Genomic DNA, 16,743 nt, shown 5'->3' on the forward strand with positions numbered 1-16,743 from the left:
ACATTATAAGTTATAAAGAACTACCTGATGATATATTATGACACTCCTCTTATTCCCATTAACTGACAGATTTTGAAACACATTGATGGGGTTTTAGCAGTGATTAAATTTATGTTTATTATAGGCATTACTGAAACACAGTGGAGTAATGTATACAACTTTTGTGAACAACTAGAAAGTTTAGGCTATTTATAAAAGAAAAATACAGGGATATTAGAGTTGTAGCTTTGAAATTAACTCCCCCAGAACATACCTCGTAATGAATAACTTGGGAAAAAGAAAGATGACTTAACTTTGTAAATATGCAACAAAATTTTATGACAGTAAATTTTAAAGAATTGAACAAAAATAAGATGTTTTAAAATATTTTTTCAATATTCTCATTAATAATGTAGATGAATCATGTGATATTGCTATTCTTTTTTAAAAAAATATTTTATTTATTTATTCAACAGACAAGAGATCACAAGCAGGCAGAGAGGCAGGCAGAGAAAGAGAAAGGGAAGCAGGCTCCCCGCTGAGCAGAGAGCCTGACACAAGGGGCTAGATCCCAGGAGCCCCAGACCATGACCCCAGCCAAAGGCAGAGGCCTCAACCCACTGAGCCACCCAGGTGCCCATATTGCTATTCTTTAGAGTTGGATATAACTATTGTGTTTGCAGGTTTCAATAACAGTTCACTTCATATTTCTACACACATGTAAGTGTGTGACAAAGATAACTTTGCTTGTTCTAAGTCAGTCAATACACAAGGATGTACAAAAAGCAAGGATTCTCTCTCACTGGGTTCAGTATCACCACGTCAGTAATCTTGGCATATGGTGGGTGCTGACCAACTCATATATAGTGTACTTCTACAGCAGTGTTTTTTTTTTCTCAAAAGTGAAAAAGTACACTTTATAATTATTTTTACTTAGTTAATATTATAGATATCTCTTCTGATCCATACTTTTATATCATTTGAATAGCTCTGTAAATAGATATATCACGATTTTTTCCCCTCTTGCTAGACATTCATAGTATTTGCATTTGTTACTATTATAATATTAAAATGAACTTCCTTTTCATATATCTTTACATATCAGCTATTTGTTCCATAGGATATATTCATAAAAGTGGAATTTGCTAGATCAAAAAGAATTCCTTCAATTATTATTATCATTGAATCAGTACATGAGCAATGTAAGAAAAAATTCAGAGAGGAAAAACGAATATAAAAATAGTATCTTCCATTACACATTGATTCATATGATGCTTAAAAAAAAAGTTTGGAGAATCTGTCATCTAATATACATACCAGCTGAAGGGACTGGATTATGATAATTATTTGTTAATATGTGGTTAGGTACACCTTTGAGTATCGATACCAGTATTCAATGGAGCTCTTGATTTCCCACACATATTGCATTAAAATGTGTGGCAGTTTTGTATTTTACAGGTATTTAAATTGGTTAATTCCATTGCTTAATAGATTTTAATCTGAAAATATGTATCGCATATTTTCAATTGTATGGATTGCAAAAACTACCATATTTTCAAAGGATATGCAAACCATTTAGTCCACAAATTTTCAATTTTTATTGCTCTTCTTGTACAAAATAAGACTTTGAGAATCAAAACAAACCAGTGATAATGGTTTGGCTAACTAGTCTTAGGACAAATGCTTAACGGAGCTGCTTAGAAAACGGAACAATGTGTCCTCCTCCACCCCATCACAGTGTTAATGACAGTGAATTATGAGACTGTATTATCACTAGAATGTATGCTCCTTGAAGGCATAAATTTATTTTCTTTGATGTGTCCCCAGTAGTGAGGGTAGAATTAGGTATAGGATAGGGAGGGACTCAATTAAACCAGTTGATTGCATATTATGCAAATTAAACTAAGAACTTAAGGACATGGGCTTTTAAATGATCTGATTCCAACATTTAAATGAAGAGAGGTAAGAGAGATTCACTGTACAGAGTATATACAGAGCATATAAAACAATTGAAATCAAGTAACATATTGAGAAGTAGTCAGATGGAAATTATGCCCTGCATTATCAAACGCGTCAGATCACAAGTAGTCCTTTTCTACCATCTAGTTTTAGCTTTCACGGGGCTAGGTTGGTTACTCCGATTCCAGGAGCATCTTTGCATCATGACGTACTGTATTACAGGTACATAATACATCTCGACTTACACATAGACAGAAAAAAATAGGAACTGTTAAGAGACCCAGAGGAACATATATTCAATTTGTTTACACTTAATAATAAAGTTTTGATGAGATTCTTTAGGAAAAGTAAAGATAGACCTTTGATGGTTTCTTTATTAAACTGTAAGCAGAAGTATTAACTGATTTTTTAAGGTCCTTTCTACTATTTTGATCCCAGGAATTATAGTTAAATACTTTATAAATTCATTAATTTTTTGTCAGACAGAAGTGAATAGGAGAAGTATGTGCCCTCAAAACTATATAAAACTACTAAAAGGCAAGACAATTTTCAACTTCTTTGCATTTTTTTCACCCCAAGTAGTGAGTAAGTATATAGCAAATCTTTGAAAAACCCGATAAAACATACGAAGTACAAATTAGGCCCTGGTCTTCCATAAATATTTCTAGAAGTAGAAAATTAAAATGTTTCCAATTAAAAGCATTTATTAGGTCAATTTAACTATATCACCTATGTAGTTTTTAAGGAAAAGAGCTATTTGTAGCCATAACGTGTATCTGATTTGACAAAATATATGCTTTTACATTGGCCATAAGGGCTAACAATCCTATAGAGATATAAATAGTAGAAAAATCAAACTCAATTAGTGAAATTCTATTGATATTTTGGAACTACAAAACATGTTACTTTAAAAATAAAATATAGGACGTTTGGCTGGCTCAGTTGGTAGAGCATGTGACTCTTGATCTTGGGGTCATGAGTTTGAGCCCCACGTTGGGTGCAGAGATTACATAATTAAAAAAAATACAAATGTTACTGACTCACAAAATGTACTTTCAAAAACTTTAAACAATTTCTTTTTGAAATTTATTTCTGAAAGTCACAGAGACAAAACTTTAAAAGTGACACATTTATACTAAGGATACATGCGTGAGCAAAAAAAAAAAAAAAGGTAAGCACGGGAATACAAAAATAAACATAGTAAAATTTTAATGAATACAGTGTTCTGGATACAAGTAGAATACCACTAGGTAAGAGTTCTATTTACCTTCGAAGTCTAGGATAGCATGGATTGAGATAAATGGTTTAGGGCAGCTACTTCACTATTCACAAGTTAATCAGTGCTGACCAGAAACTAAAGCAATTTAAGATTTTCAATGAAATTATAGGATGGATCTTCTATTTAACGAATATGTTTTAAGGTGATCAGTACTCATTTAAAGGCAGTTGGGGCAACAGAGAGTCCTCACAAAGACTAAGCACCAAATGACAAAATGTTTGTGGCTTTCGTTTTGGGCCACTTTCAATTTTATTTTGTTTAAATGTGTTTTCCATTAACATTCACATACAAATTCTTTCAGGCAGAAGTTTTAACATGGAACTTTCTGCTTGGAGATCTTGCCAACTGTTCCAATAGTTTTGAAGCAATGCATACTTCAGAACAATCCCAAGCCGATACTTCATTGGTTACAATTGTAAGATGCAGAGCTTTTTCTTTAAAGTTTTCTGGTCCCCCAAAATTCAGTAGGGCCAAATGCATTAACTGGAAGTAGCATTTGTTTAAAAAAAAAAAAAAAAAGTCTTAAAGATGATAATGAATAAAATAACTATTTAGGCTCTCATACACAATCTTTCTAAATTTTCACCCTGTAAGAAATGATTATAATGTCCTTCAGGCTTGCTATATGCCCCACATTATTAAACAAAACCAAACCAAACAAGGAATTGAACATTTCAACAAGCTAGTTAACTATTTACTGTAAGCATATAGTGAAATTCTGGAAGACATACTACCATACTTCAAGAAAACACTATTAACAGGTAAGCATGTGTTGAAGGCGGCAGTTTATAAATGAAACATTACAAACCTTATGTTTATGCATACAACTTATAAAATAGAAAAAATTGCTATTTTTCCAATAGTATAGCATCACACTAACACTATATAGGTAAGATCGAAAGTTTCTGTACACACGTCCACTACAACTCCACAGCAGCATACGCCTTAGACATTTTCATTTTTTATCCAACATATGCCAACCATGGTTTCACGGATTTGTACCAGTTTGAGCAGGCTAAAACAATCATTCTGCCTTATCTATTTAACTATGAGACAAAGTTAACCAGTTTCAGGGAACAAAAAGTTTCATAATCAGTAAACAAACATGTTAAACCTCCACAACAGGATGGAAATGCTTCTAAGGACATGATATAATCCTAACAGGAGGATGGATTATGCCCCTAGATAAAGTATATGTGGGAATAGTTAGGAGCCTGGAGAAATACATTAAGACATATGGGACCTAAATGATCATCAAATCAGTAATAACTACTAGAAACTCAAATGTGAATTATTGGCTTTTCTTGTGCAACATCATCCAGTTTACTGGTTAGGACGACTCAAAACTGTTCTGCCACTAGGTGTTCGTTGTTCGTGCAAATTAATATGGAAATAGGGAGCAGTCTGAATCGTGTGGAATTTTGAAAAATTAGAATGATTGTATATCTAACCTTATTTTTGTATTCTGAAAAATGCTATAAAACTCAATTATTTTCCTAGCTTCTTAGATCTTCTACCATCTTAGATAATTCAAATTAAACATGGTTGCCTGCAAATTCTTTACTAGGGGAAGTAAAAGCAAAGTACATTTTGGTTATGTTTTGCTGCTGGTCTCATATATGTGCTTTAGCAATGACAGCACTACTCCAGGCATTTATTGTGCTACTTTACATAACTAAACATGAGGAAAACCTCGTAGTTCAAATTTTGACAAGCAATTTTTTTTCTTTTTGGTGGCAGGCTTATTTTAAAATAAAAACAACAAAACCCACATAAAAATCTAAAAATCAGATGGGCATTTTAACAACCTGAACTAGGAACTTAAAAGTCTGTAAAAGAAACAGACATGGGAAGCTGTTTCTAAAAAATATAACCTTTTCTTACTCACTTTGGCTTTTTTTTTTTTTAAATGAAGATTTGTGGTAAAATGACCTCAAAGAAAATTCCAAGTCACATAGGGCATTCATATCACTGCTTTGTAATAGAAATATATTTTATAAGTATTTTAAACTTGTATGTTTTCAAGGAATTTATTAAGATTCTTTTTTAAAGCTCTAGTCCAAGTCTTCAGCTGTTTAGTTTTTAAAAATAGAATTTGGGTCTCCAATGGAGAGGACATAACTGGGCTAAGCTACTTTGATGACCTTACAGGACAGTGAGGTTCACACAGAGATCATTTCCTGAACATGGTTGACCTTTAACAGAACTGATTATTTCCTCACCCAAACAGTTATGCAGGATACTGCCAGATCTCCACTACAAAAATCTTGCCAGTCTTTCTAGACAATTGTTTACCATCCATGTTTAAAAACCTTGTACCACCAGAGGCAAAGCACATAAAAGTGAAAATAAGTAAACTTATTTCTAGTCTATTTACCTAAAGTCTTATAAATCATATGAAAAAATCAATGTATAGAAAGTAATTTCCTTATTATCTGATCTGTCAGCCAAAAAATAATTACTAGTTTTCTGTAAAAACAGGAAACTCAATCATAAAATGTCTGTTTAAATTAAAATGCCAATCTTGAAATCTTTTAACATCAAGACATTAAGAAAAAAAAAAGCTTGCAAATTCAAGAGGATGCTTGAAAAGTTATGGTTCAAAATTTGTTTATAGTAAGAGACTAAAATCATGTCACTGCAAAATTCCCCAGGGCTTTTGGCACTGACATTGAAAGAAAGATTTTAGTCTTTTGGTCACTTGAAGCTGCTACTAAATACAATAACCCTTAAAAAAGGTGAAAAAAGACAGTGAGGAACTGAAGGATAGATAGGTAACTACATCATATACACGCATAGTTTGAAATAGACAGTCATTTCTTCAAGGGATCTGAAGATAGAAGAACAGTTTCCCACCATCCCTTCCTTTTTGAAGAGGATCCTCTAATCAGAAATAATTCCTTTAAGTTACTGTCAAGTGGTGTTGCCTGGCAGCAGCTTCAATTTCCTAGGCTAGTGTTCAATCCAAGTAATTAAGTAATCTCACAAGGAATAATCATATATGGCAACAGGGTAAAAAAGCAGGGCAGTTCTTCCATGCACAAACATTTCAGGAGAAAAACCATCAATTTTAAAGATAACCATCAGGTTTCAGGTATCCTAGCACACTCTAAACCCTAAGTTTTGCTTTACACCATTGGTGACTAAAATTAACAAGTTTTGCAGTGAGGTTTTTTTTTCTTTTTTGTTTTTTGTTTTTTTTTTGTCTTTTTTTTTTTTGCCTGCAACTATATACACATTGCAAAACTATTCTGCATCACATGATTTTAAATGAAATAAATATAAAAATGAACCACACAATCAACACATAACTTTAATACTCCACATTTATCTTGATCACAATGGTGGTAACCTCCTTGTCAACAATCTTGTGAGTTGAGGAGTTGATTCTCATTCTCATATCCATCAGGCAGATATGCTCTCCTCAGCTGGTCTGACTTAGGTATGGAGCCTCCATTCTTTACGTGACGAGACAGGAAAGCACGGACTGCTGGGTGATCAGCCTTCTCAAGTGGGATGTTGGCTTCCAGGCACATTTTCACAAAGTCCTGGATAACACTGACCTTCTCTGTTTGCGCAGTACTGTTGCACTGAAGGGATGCAGTTAGGGGCCTCTGCTTCTTTCTTACATTCTGCTCTTCAAATTCTGCCTTCCTCTTGGTGTGAGTCTTTGACTTAAGGTGGTCACTAATAGCAGACTTGCGAACATGATTCAGAACCACATTGCAAGAAGTGCAGAAGAGTTTTCCTCCATCTTCGTGCAGCTCACCTCCAAACTCAGTGACTCGATCCAGGGGAGTCACATACAAAGCAGTCTTAGAACGGTTTCGGGCAGGTGGTGCTGTCACTACAAATCTTTCCATTCTGACTCTGAATAAGGTTCTTTCAAGACAAGAGAAACAAAAGTAAGTGTTACAACAACAGTTCATTTGGGAAGTAATTAAAAAAAAACAAACCAAACAGATATAAACATTTCAAGACTTAAAGACATCAGAAAACTTAATTCAAATTTTGTTTATCCATTAAGTCTTAACTTACCTGAAATATGTAAGGTACTAGTTATTAGTACCAGTAACTAGTTACTAGTAACAACTAGGTCCATTCCTTGAATTTGATGAAATTCAAATAAATTAGAACTATGAAAAATGAATTCCAACTAACTCCAATGTCACTCTCTTTCAGGAAAACCTAATCTGATGTCAATATTTAGGGTATTAATTATATTATTCTCATCAATTTAGATGTGTATTGAAATTTAAAAGATTTTACCTTCACAGTTCTAGGGCAACTGATTTTAGGAACACAATTATAGGCAACTGGGTACAAAGTTAGTTCAAACAGGTGGGCCACTAAACTGGCCTAATTCTATATGAAGATCTGTTCTGAGAAGAAAAAAAGCAAAAACTGAAAAAGAACACAGACCAACTGCAATTAAAAGGCAGCAACAATGACATTAAATGTTAAAGCCAAGGTACAGAGTTCAAAGTCAGTCATTTTTTTTATGTATGTATTGCCTCCACTAAGTTTTCTAAAGCATGATAATCAACATATGCAAAGTGCTTTTTCTAACTTTTTCCCTTTTTTCCATCAAAGACTAATACATTTGTTAATTATTTATTTCATTTATTAACTAGTAAATTAGAACAAATCTAAGAAGTTAACACAGTGCCTAGTATATATGATAGGTGCTCAATCACAATTTGTTGATGGAATAAGTAAATGATTATGTTTACTATTTTTCCAAGTATTTAACTCAGAAGCAGCTTAATAATTTCTCAATTTACCCTAATAACAAATTTCTATGATCTTTGCCAAAATCATGATGTTACATTACGGACACTGAAAACTTGAGATACTCAACAAATGTTGTCAGTGACAACCATTTGTTCTCTGGAGCTTTGCCTTTGGGCTAAGCTCTCACATTAGCATGTACATATGAATTAAAATGAATTTGATACAATTCAAGATGGAATGCTGTTCTCTATAAATACGTCAGAGAAAAATTCCTAAGTACATTCTCAACATCAATGCTTTAATAGTGTAATCAGCAATAATGGAGTATTCTCTCAACCCAAACTAGAGAATTCATAATTGGGTTATAGGAAATCTCTCTCAAAAGAACTCTAAATTGCCAATGTGTTAAGACACCTGTGGATGTAAACTCAGAGACAGATTTAATGTTTCACAGAAATTCTGCAAAGTATGATAAAGTTTGGTTTTAATACATTTCAATTGTATTTTCTTTTCATTAACAAATTGTTCAGTGCTTGACTCTCATGTGCCAAATACTGTATTAGGCTATAGGTTTTCCTTTTTTTTTTTTTTGAAGATTTTATTTATTTATTTGACAGAGAGAGAGATCACAAGTAGGCAGAGAGGCAGGCAAAGAGAGAGAGAGGAGAAAGCAGGCTCCCTGCCAAGCAGAGAGCCTAATGCGGGACTCGATCCCACGACCCTGAGATCATGACCTTAGCGAAGGCAGAGGCTTGACCCACTGAGCCACTCAGGCGCCCAGGCCATAGGTTTTCAACAGCAGACAAGACAGATATGATTCCTGCCCCCCAAATCGTCAGCAATGAATTAACACTACACATGCTTGTACTTTCACTCAATGGTACGAATTTTTTATTCCTATAGCAAAATCAGTCAAAATTATGATTATTTTGTTCTAAGCTAGTTATGAGAAACATTAAATATCTGTGCCCAGGAATACCTAAATCTTTCGATGTGAAAGTCGTCTCTCTTTAAATATTTAGATTTCAAACTTTAAAACAATAAACATGTTCATTATTCTCTGAAGCATAAAATGCTCAATCATTTGTGCTACTGTGAAAGGCCTATACATTCCAATGTCCTGCAACTTTCAAAAATCTGTGTTACTGCAGAGGCAAATATCCACCCAGTAGAGGATGCTCGACTTTACAGAGACACGAGTAACAAAAGTGTTTTCAACAGAAGGTAAAAATATTTTAAACGAGGAAGTTAAAAAGTTAAGAGCAGGAATTAGTCACCAAAAACGAAGCAGCAAATTATTTACTAGATCGAAATAAACCTCAAAAGTTTTCAAGTTTAAGTGTTTACCCGATCAGTTTCCAGTTTTCTTCGTCTTGATACTCAGTAGTGAAGGGTCTCCAGCGCAAAACCAAAGACGCTTGAAATCCTGGCACTTTCGTTTGTTGAAACCCGGAGATGCCTTCAAATCAGTTTTTCAACAAGTGGTGATGGGGAAATAGTTTCTGGGCTTGCACCCTATTTTCCCTGCGGTGCCGGGAAGTCATGCCTTTACTGTAAAACATGAAAAACAAATGGAAAGAAAAAATGGGGGAGGGGGAGGGAACGAAGGGTAGATAAAAAGACGAATAAGAGCGACACAGCCAGCACGGAGGCGTCTTTAAAACCGCTCCCTTTAGGTAAACTCCACACAACAAATCCGGATTCCGACGTTTACCTCAACACTCAACCCAGTCCTTTCTCAGTTGTCCGCCCCGCTTTGCACCTCTCGCGCGCCCCAGGCCCCAGCGTTCGGGAGGGGGAGGGAAAGGCGGGGCGCGGGACGTTCCCGGCGTCTAGACTCCCTCCTCCCGCGCCAAGCTCAGCACGCTGGCGCCCCACAACCCCTGCCCCGCTAGCTGGGCAGGGCCGAGACCCAGCTGCCGGCCGTGGGCCTGAGAACTCGACAGCAGAGTTGGCGGCAGTCTCAGGGGAGGAGGCGGCAGGCGCCTGGCGGAGGCGTCTGCTGTCAGGCTTCCCGTCTCCTCCCTCTTCCTCCCGCCGACAACGGCGCCCCGGCCCCGCCCCCGGCTCCCGCTTCAGGACGGAAGGCCCCGGGCCCAAAGCCCGCACCAACGGCCGGGCCCACCCTCGGCCTCCCTAGCTCCTCGGTACCGTAGGATCGGGGCCGCCGTTAGGGGAAGTGGACGAGACCCGGCCGAAAAGGAAAGGAGGAGGAAGAAAAAAAGGAGCAAGGGGGTGAGGGAGGAGGAAGACCCGTCGCCGCCGCCGCCGTCGTCGCCGTTGCCCGATCGAGCCCCGCGGCGGCCGCCGTGTCCCCCGCCGCGCCCCGTCCTCTTGCGCCGCCTACGGCAAAGCTCGTAGGCGGTCCCCAGCAACCGCCGAGCAGCATTGACCAACAGACCGCGAGTCTATCAAACAGACGGCTTATTTGGCCAATGGGAGTGGAAGGGTGGGCATGTGTATGATTGGCGGCTAGACTTCTCCAATGAAAACTGGGGGCGTGGGTGGGCGGAGCCGGAAGTAGAGCCAGCCGAGAGGCCCCTGTCCGGCTGGGGCGGAGGGAAGGGGGAGGGAACTAGAGGAGGAGGAGGTTAGCCGAGGCAGCTACAGCGGCGGCGGCGTAGGGGCTGGTACGCGCTGGGCGGCGAGAGCCTCATGGCGGAGGAAGAGAGCGATCAAGAGGCCGAACGCCTCGGAGAAGAGCTCGTGGCCATTGTGGAGTCCCCGCCAGGCCCTGTTGGGTTTAGAGCTGCGGGCGACGGCAGAGGTGGCGCTGGCGGCGGCAGCTGCGGTGTCGGCGGCTTTGGGATCAGCAGTCGGGATTACTGCCGACGCTTCTGTCAGGTGAGGCTCCCGTCGGCCGCCCGGACTTGTCACCCGGGTCCTGGGCCTCCTTGCGTCTCCTGCCCTTCTCGTTCTCGAATCAGGGCTGTGTCCGGTGTTCGCTCCCCCAGACCAACAAGGAGAGAGAGTGAAGCTCCCTTCTCCACCTATCCGGCTTGGGGTGGGGGGCAGGGAGCGGGACTGGGATGACCCGCGGGTTTAGGGTTGCTGAGAAAGTGAGAGTTTGTCAGGGGTAGAGGGACTAGAGGGAAGGAGGGTCAGCTGGCAGGAAGGCTGTGTACTGACATGCCTCCTGTGCTCCAAACAGACCCCTGTCTGCCCGAGGGTCCCGCCATCTAGGGTTTCCTACCCTGTTCCTTCTCACCTCATTTGGAATCTCTGGCAACATTTCCTGCCTTCCCTTCTCCGCCCCTTGCCCCCCGTATTCTCCCCTTTTTCGGAGATGGGTGGCATGCCATCTCTCTACCGCCCCCTCTCCTGTCATCGCCACCCCTCCCCCTCTCCTAGGGTCTCCTGTCATCCCCTCACGAGATCCCAGGGGGCCAGTTCTCCAGTCGGTGTAGGTGCTGACCCAGTGTTACTTTCTTGGGAGGTGGGGTTAAGGCTGTGTGGTTGTCATCTTACCTTGTCTTACCCTGGTTCCCCGACACACGTACTCCCTTTTCTAATAAACGACTGATAGAGAAAGTAGTTTTCCTTAAACTATTGCTCGGGTTACCTCACCACCCCCTTCCATGTTTTAAATTACAATGTATTTTATGTAGCCTGTAAAATACAGTGTACGGACGGTGACGGTAAATTATTTACTTGGTAATCTGCCACTACGATTTGATATAGTTTGAAGTGTTTGACCGTAATCAGATATTAGAGCAACAAAGTACTTGTCTAGGGGTAAAATTTGTGTAATTTACATTCACATCTACATGTATTTATAGTTTAAAAATTTCGTTCTCATTCACAACACTCTTGTTTTGCAAACTGTTTTGTAATTCTTTTTTAACACTCCTTGAACACTCCATTCCTTTTTAAATTTGTTTGTTATCTTGGATGTAGAGGGTTCAAATCATGGCTCCACCACTTCCTAGTTTTGTTACCCTGTAACCTAAGTAACCTGCAAGTTACTTAATCATTTTGTGCCTTAGTTTCCTCTTCTGCCAAATAGGGAGAGTAATTAAATGAGTGAATATGTAAAGGAGTTGAATCTTTTACATATTAATTGAATTTAGCTTCATTTCATTGTGGTAACAAGTAGGAATAAAGTTAACAAGAAGTGGGCATTGTGTTTGCTGAAATTTGATTTTATGCCTTTACAAGCATTGAAAGAAAAAGGACAGAGTTGACATTTTCAGGTAAGTTTTTAACATTTTAGCTTAAATAAAAAATTTTTTTTTTACTCCCTCCTCCCACATTGATAGATAAGTTGGTTTGAAGGTGGAAATTGCCTTGGTATAAAGTGTGTCGATTTTCTTTGGCATTGTTCTCTGTTTAGAGCCTTTCTTGAAAAAATTTTTTTTTGGGGGGGGTATTGGCTTTCACTGGATTTAGAGATTCAGTGTCTTTACAGTATTTATTGCCTAACTGTATATTTTATATGTAGAAACCATGTTACAGGTAGACTTTATATCTATGGTATTTAAAATTTCTGAAAATTAGGTTACATTTGATTTTTTTAATATATTCAATGGCAGAAAGTCTTCATTTTTTTCTGTTTTCTTTTATATCATTAATGAGCAACTTGTTGGTTACATTTAGCTTTGTTAATTTACTTGATCAGATAAGTGTTAATTTCTGTAGAATTTGAAATTTTGAGGGCTAGACATTTTTGTAAAACTTTTAACTACTCTTCTATATCTTGAAATCAGTTTTAAGAACAAATTAGTAAATTTAGCCTGTGAAATATAGCATCTGAACAATGACAGTAAATTATTTTAAGAACAAATGAAGTTGATGGTTCTATAAAACTCCCAATACCTCCTACATATCCAAGAAAATAAACTAAACAGGAAATACTTAACAAACTTTTATTTTATATTGCTAAGTTATGAGTTAAGTTATATTGACATACTTTCATGTTACTGACTTTTACCTGAAACCTCATTACATATTTTATAGTACTCCAGATTACCAGTAGATCTGTTCTTAGGGTTCCTGTCCTAGTTCCACCTTGCAGGTGAGCTTTGTGAAATTCTTTTTTGTATTAAAACTTTAAGATGGAATAAAGGATTATCTGTATTAAGTTGAATTTTATCTGTTGATTAATATGATCCTAGTATAGTAGTTCTGTTTTATTTGCCAGTAAGAGAAGCAGTGGATCATATAACTAATTCCCAAAGATTGTTTCTTTTTAAGCATTTGGTTTCCTAATGTTTACTAAGAATAATATTAAGTAACATATATTCATTAGTAAATTACTTAATCATGGGTAATCTATGAAATGGATAATATACACTTGGGTGGGTGGCAGTTAACTAAATACATGAATTATACACAGAGCCTTGTGGTGTTGAGAAGAAAGGCTCCAATTTATCTTCCTTTCAGAGAGAAATATGAATCAAAATGTCTTGGCAGTTAGTTGTGTGGGTGAAGGGAGAGAGGAAGGAAGACTTAAAAAGAGAGCTTCTTGTGTCTTTTACCACAAGGAGAAGTAAAACAGAAGACAGTAGGTAATATATGTAATAAATTATGCCTACACTCAATACTTTAATGACATACTTTTCTATTTGAGAAGCAATACCAGTAATTATAAAATCTTAAACTAAGGGAATAGCCCCAGAGATTTCAGCTAATTTTGAGATGATGAATTTAAGATATTGAAAGTGCTGGTTTCCAAATAGTTACATGGTCTAATGCTGGACTGACTGTTTCTGTCACACCTCCCTGGGCTCTTATCAGTAGACTCTGAACAAATGCTTAAATAGAATTGGCCCTTAACTGATATTTCATTTGCTTTAAGGAGGGAAGGAGGGGGAAATATAATTTTTATTGAGGGCCCACTAACTATTAAATCCTTCATATTGGTCTTATTCTGCAAGTTACATAATAGAAATTGAGGCCTAAACAAGTTAACTTGTCTTCAGTTCCAGTAAGTGGGCAAGCTGGGATTTGAACCCAGCCTCAATTTCTACTGAAGTGCAAACTGAAATTACAAATAAATCCTCAGGGGACGCCTGGGTGGCTCAGTATGTTTTATCTGCCTTCAGTTCAGGTCATGATCCCAGGGTACTGGGATTGAGCCCCACATGGGGCTCCCTGCTCAGCTTCTCCCTCGCCCACTGCTGCTCCCCTTGCTGCTCCGCCTGCTTCTACTCTCTTTCTGTCAAGTAGGTAAATCTTCTAAAAAATTTTCAAATAATTATAAAATGAATTTTTGGGGGCAAGTTGTGTAAAGTGGAAAAGTAGTTACTGAAAGTACTCAGGGAGTCATGGATGAAAAATTTTCAAAGTACTCTTTCATTATGCTGCAGTATAAAAAATATTTGAAGAAATAGGTAATTATTATTTCTTTGACTTCTTTGGTACTGTGAACTATTTCTCTAATATATGATGGTTGTAATAATTCAACTTACCTTGTTGTAGGTATATTGAAATGTTTTCATCATAAATTTATATACTAGCAAGTTAAGGTACTCTGTTCTTAGTTTAGTGCCAGAAAGAATATAGTGAGTAATAAAGAAATATTTCTGGAAATACTTTGATATATTGAGTAAAATAGATTTTAAATTGTTTTTTTACTACAATAGGGTTGCTAGCCATCCCATGAGGATGTCATGAGTAGAAAAGGAGAGAATGAACCTGAAGTGCTCAGTACTCTGTGTGGCACGTAGATAAGATTAATTAGGTAGAAGCTATTAATATTTCTTTAGTGTGAAATCCTCTGACGGTTTAAGAGGGACAGGAGAGATAATCTAATCTGTAGATCACTTATAGTTTGTATCCCACAATAAAATTTAGAGAAAATTTAGGAATGTTACATGTCTAAAATTCTGTTATTTAACTAGAAGACCCTGATGAAATACTAAATGATGTGCAGAAACAACTATATTTTCTCAGATTTTGTTTCCTTCAGGGGACCTTCTTTAAGTCTGGAGTCATTTTTGTCTTCATTGGGGGTTGCTATTGGCATAATGTGGGTAGGGAACAGGGAGGCTGTTGAACATGCACAGGGCAGCCCCAACAACGAAGAATTGTCCGACCCAAATACCAATAGTGCCAATGTTGAGAAACCCCACTATAACCTTACTTTGAAACTCAGTGGATACTTTATGTCTGTAATACTGATACAAATGGCAAAAATATATATTTTTAAATACATGCTAATGTCTCTTTAGAGAAATTAAAATTTAAGCTTTTTTTTTTAAAGTTTTATTTATTTAGGTAATCTCTACACACAATGTGGTGCTTAAACTCATGACCCTGAGATCAAGGGTTATGTGCTCTTCCAACTGAACCAGCCAGGCGCCCCTAGAGAAATTACAATTTAATTGTTTTTGGAAAATATGGTCTTTATTTTTTAGTCTTAATATAGAATTTACATAGTATTTATAGTTGAGTAGTTTCTTAGGGTATAAGAATACATTATTAACAATTCTTGCTATTAATTGGGATTATTTTTTATTTTGAATTTTTATAAATGTTTTATATGTATTTATTTTAAAAGGTCCTGTAGGACTTAAATATCAGGAATTGAATTTTGCTTCTAATAGAAACCTGACTTAAAGAGCTTAAACAGTTGTGTACATTTATTTTTTATGTGAAAAGTCTTGAATGGATAATATGGAAATGATGGTGGCTTTATCATCATAGTGCCATCATTTGCTTTTTCTTATCAGTCATCGTTGTCTTATCTCAAGTTTGCCTTGTGACTCCAGATAATTGCTGGAGTTCCAGCCATCACATCTGAGTTCTAAGTAGTAGGAACAGGGTGTGTTTGGGTAAGACATACATTGCCTAAATCCTACTCAGTGACTTCAATTTCTACCTTGTTAGCTATCCCTATCTGAAAAAAAAAGTTAGAACTTTTTAATATTTTTTCGTATTATTTTTCCTGATAAACACATGTCTATGATTCTGCTAGTAAGGGAGAAGAAAACAAGGATATTAGGATATTAGGCTACCAGTTGTGTCTGTCTCCGTGCCCCCCCCCCCCCCCACCCAAGCTTATCACAAAAAGCTGCAGTCATACTCTGTCCCATTCTTAACCCACATATTCCCTTGAGGCAGTCACTTACAACTATTTTAGCTCTTAGGATTTTTACCTCCATGTTTATAATTTTTTTTCCTCGTTAGGTATATGATCAGTTAGCCTAGTTGATGGTGGAGGTAGGGAGTACCTTACGAACTCACTCTTCAGTTTGTACACTTTGATTTTACCACCGCTCCCGACTTTCCTCTTTATTGCTTCCCTTCCTTCTAACCCCTTCCTCCTCTGCCCATTTTCCAAGCCTCTTACAGTTCAGCCTCTTCAGAGAATCCCGAGTTTCCATTGATCTGGTAGGGGAAGGGATCTAGGGGAGACTTTGAACATACTGTTTTTCACTCTCACCTCCACTTTTGAAGATACATGGTGTTTCAGATTCCTGGGATTTTCTGGTGTTCTTCAGTACAAATTAACTTGTTCCTGAATTCCCTCCCTCCTTTCTAAATAATAGCTATCTGAATGTTGTCATCTTTTCTCTTTTCATTGTTTTCCTCCTTGTGGGTTTAGGTCTTTTGAAACAAAAATATTTTTACTATTATTTCAGTGGATTTTTCAAGTGGGAGCAGAAATAAATGTGTGTTCAATCTGCTATATTTAACTAGAAATCTCAAATTCATTTTTCAGCTCAATAAAGAATAATAGACATGAAAGATGATGAAAAGGGAAAGAACTGAAACTAATTCAAAGTGATTAACTTACTTTTGAAAAGGAGTATCCTACTTCCTGTTGTACTTTGTAGTGAATATTCAGA

The 16,743-nt window shown here is 37.3% G+C and overlaps 2 protein-coding genes across 3 annotated transcripts in view; one reads left to right on the plus strand and one right to left on the minus strand.

The window, feature by feature from the left end:
* Positions 1 to 6,516: 6,516 nt before the first annotated feature.
* On the minus strand, positions 6,517 to 9,659 carry CGGBP1 (CGG triplet repeat binding protein 1). Its single transcript, XM_032882222.1, is given in 2 exon segments — positions 6,517 to 7,099; positions 9,299 to 9,659. Coding segments are annotated over 2 exon segments (738 nt in total). The 5' UTR covers positions 9,514 to 9,659; the 3' UTR covers positions 6,517 to 6,576.
* Positions 9,660 to 10,498: 839 nt separating this feature from the next.
* ZNF654 (zinc finger protein 654) overlaps positions 10,499 to 16,743 on the plus strand; it is an 80,974-nt gene continuing 74,729 nt past the window's right edge. Inside the window, exon 1 of one of the 2 annotated variants that reach the window (XM_032882216.1) lies at positions 10,499 to 10,795. In XM_032882216.1, the coding sequence (XP_032738107.1) occupies positions 10,607 to 10,795 (189 nt within the window). In that variant the 5' untranslated portion in view covers positions 10,499 to 10,606. The remainder of the gene's footprint in view (positions 10,796 to 16,743) is intronic. The other variant, XM_032882218.1, reaches the window with a different exon arrangement.

The sequence above is a fragment of the Lontra canadensis genome, unplaced genomic scaffold (genome assembly GCF_010015895.1).
Source record: "Lontra canadensis isolate GAN:19392208 unplaced genomic scaffold, GSC_riverotter_1.0 scaffold80, whole genome shotgun sequence".
In the NCBI taxonomy this organism is placed as follows: Eukaryota; Metazoa; Chordata; class Mammalia; order Carnivora; family Mustelidae; genus Lontra; species Lontra canadensis.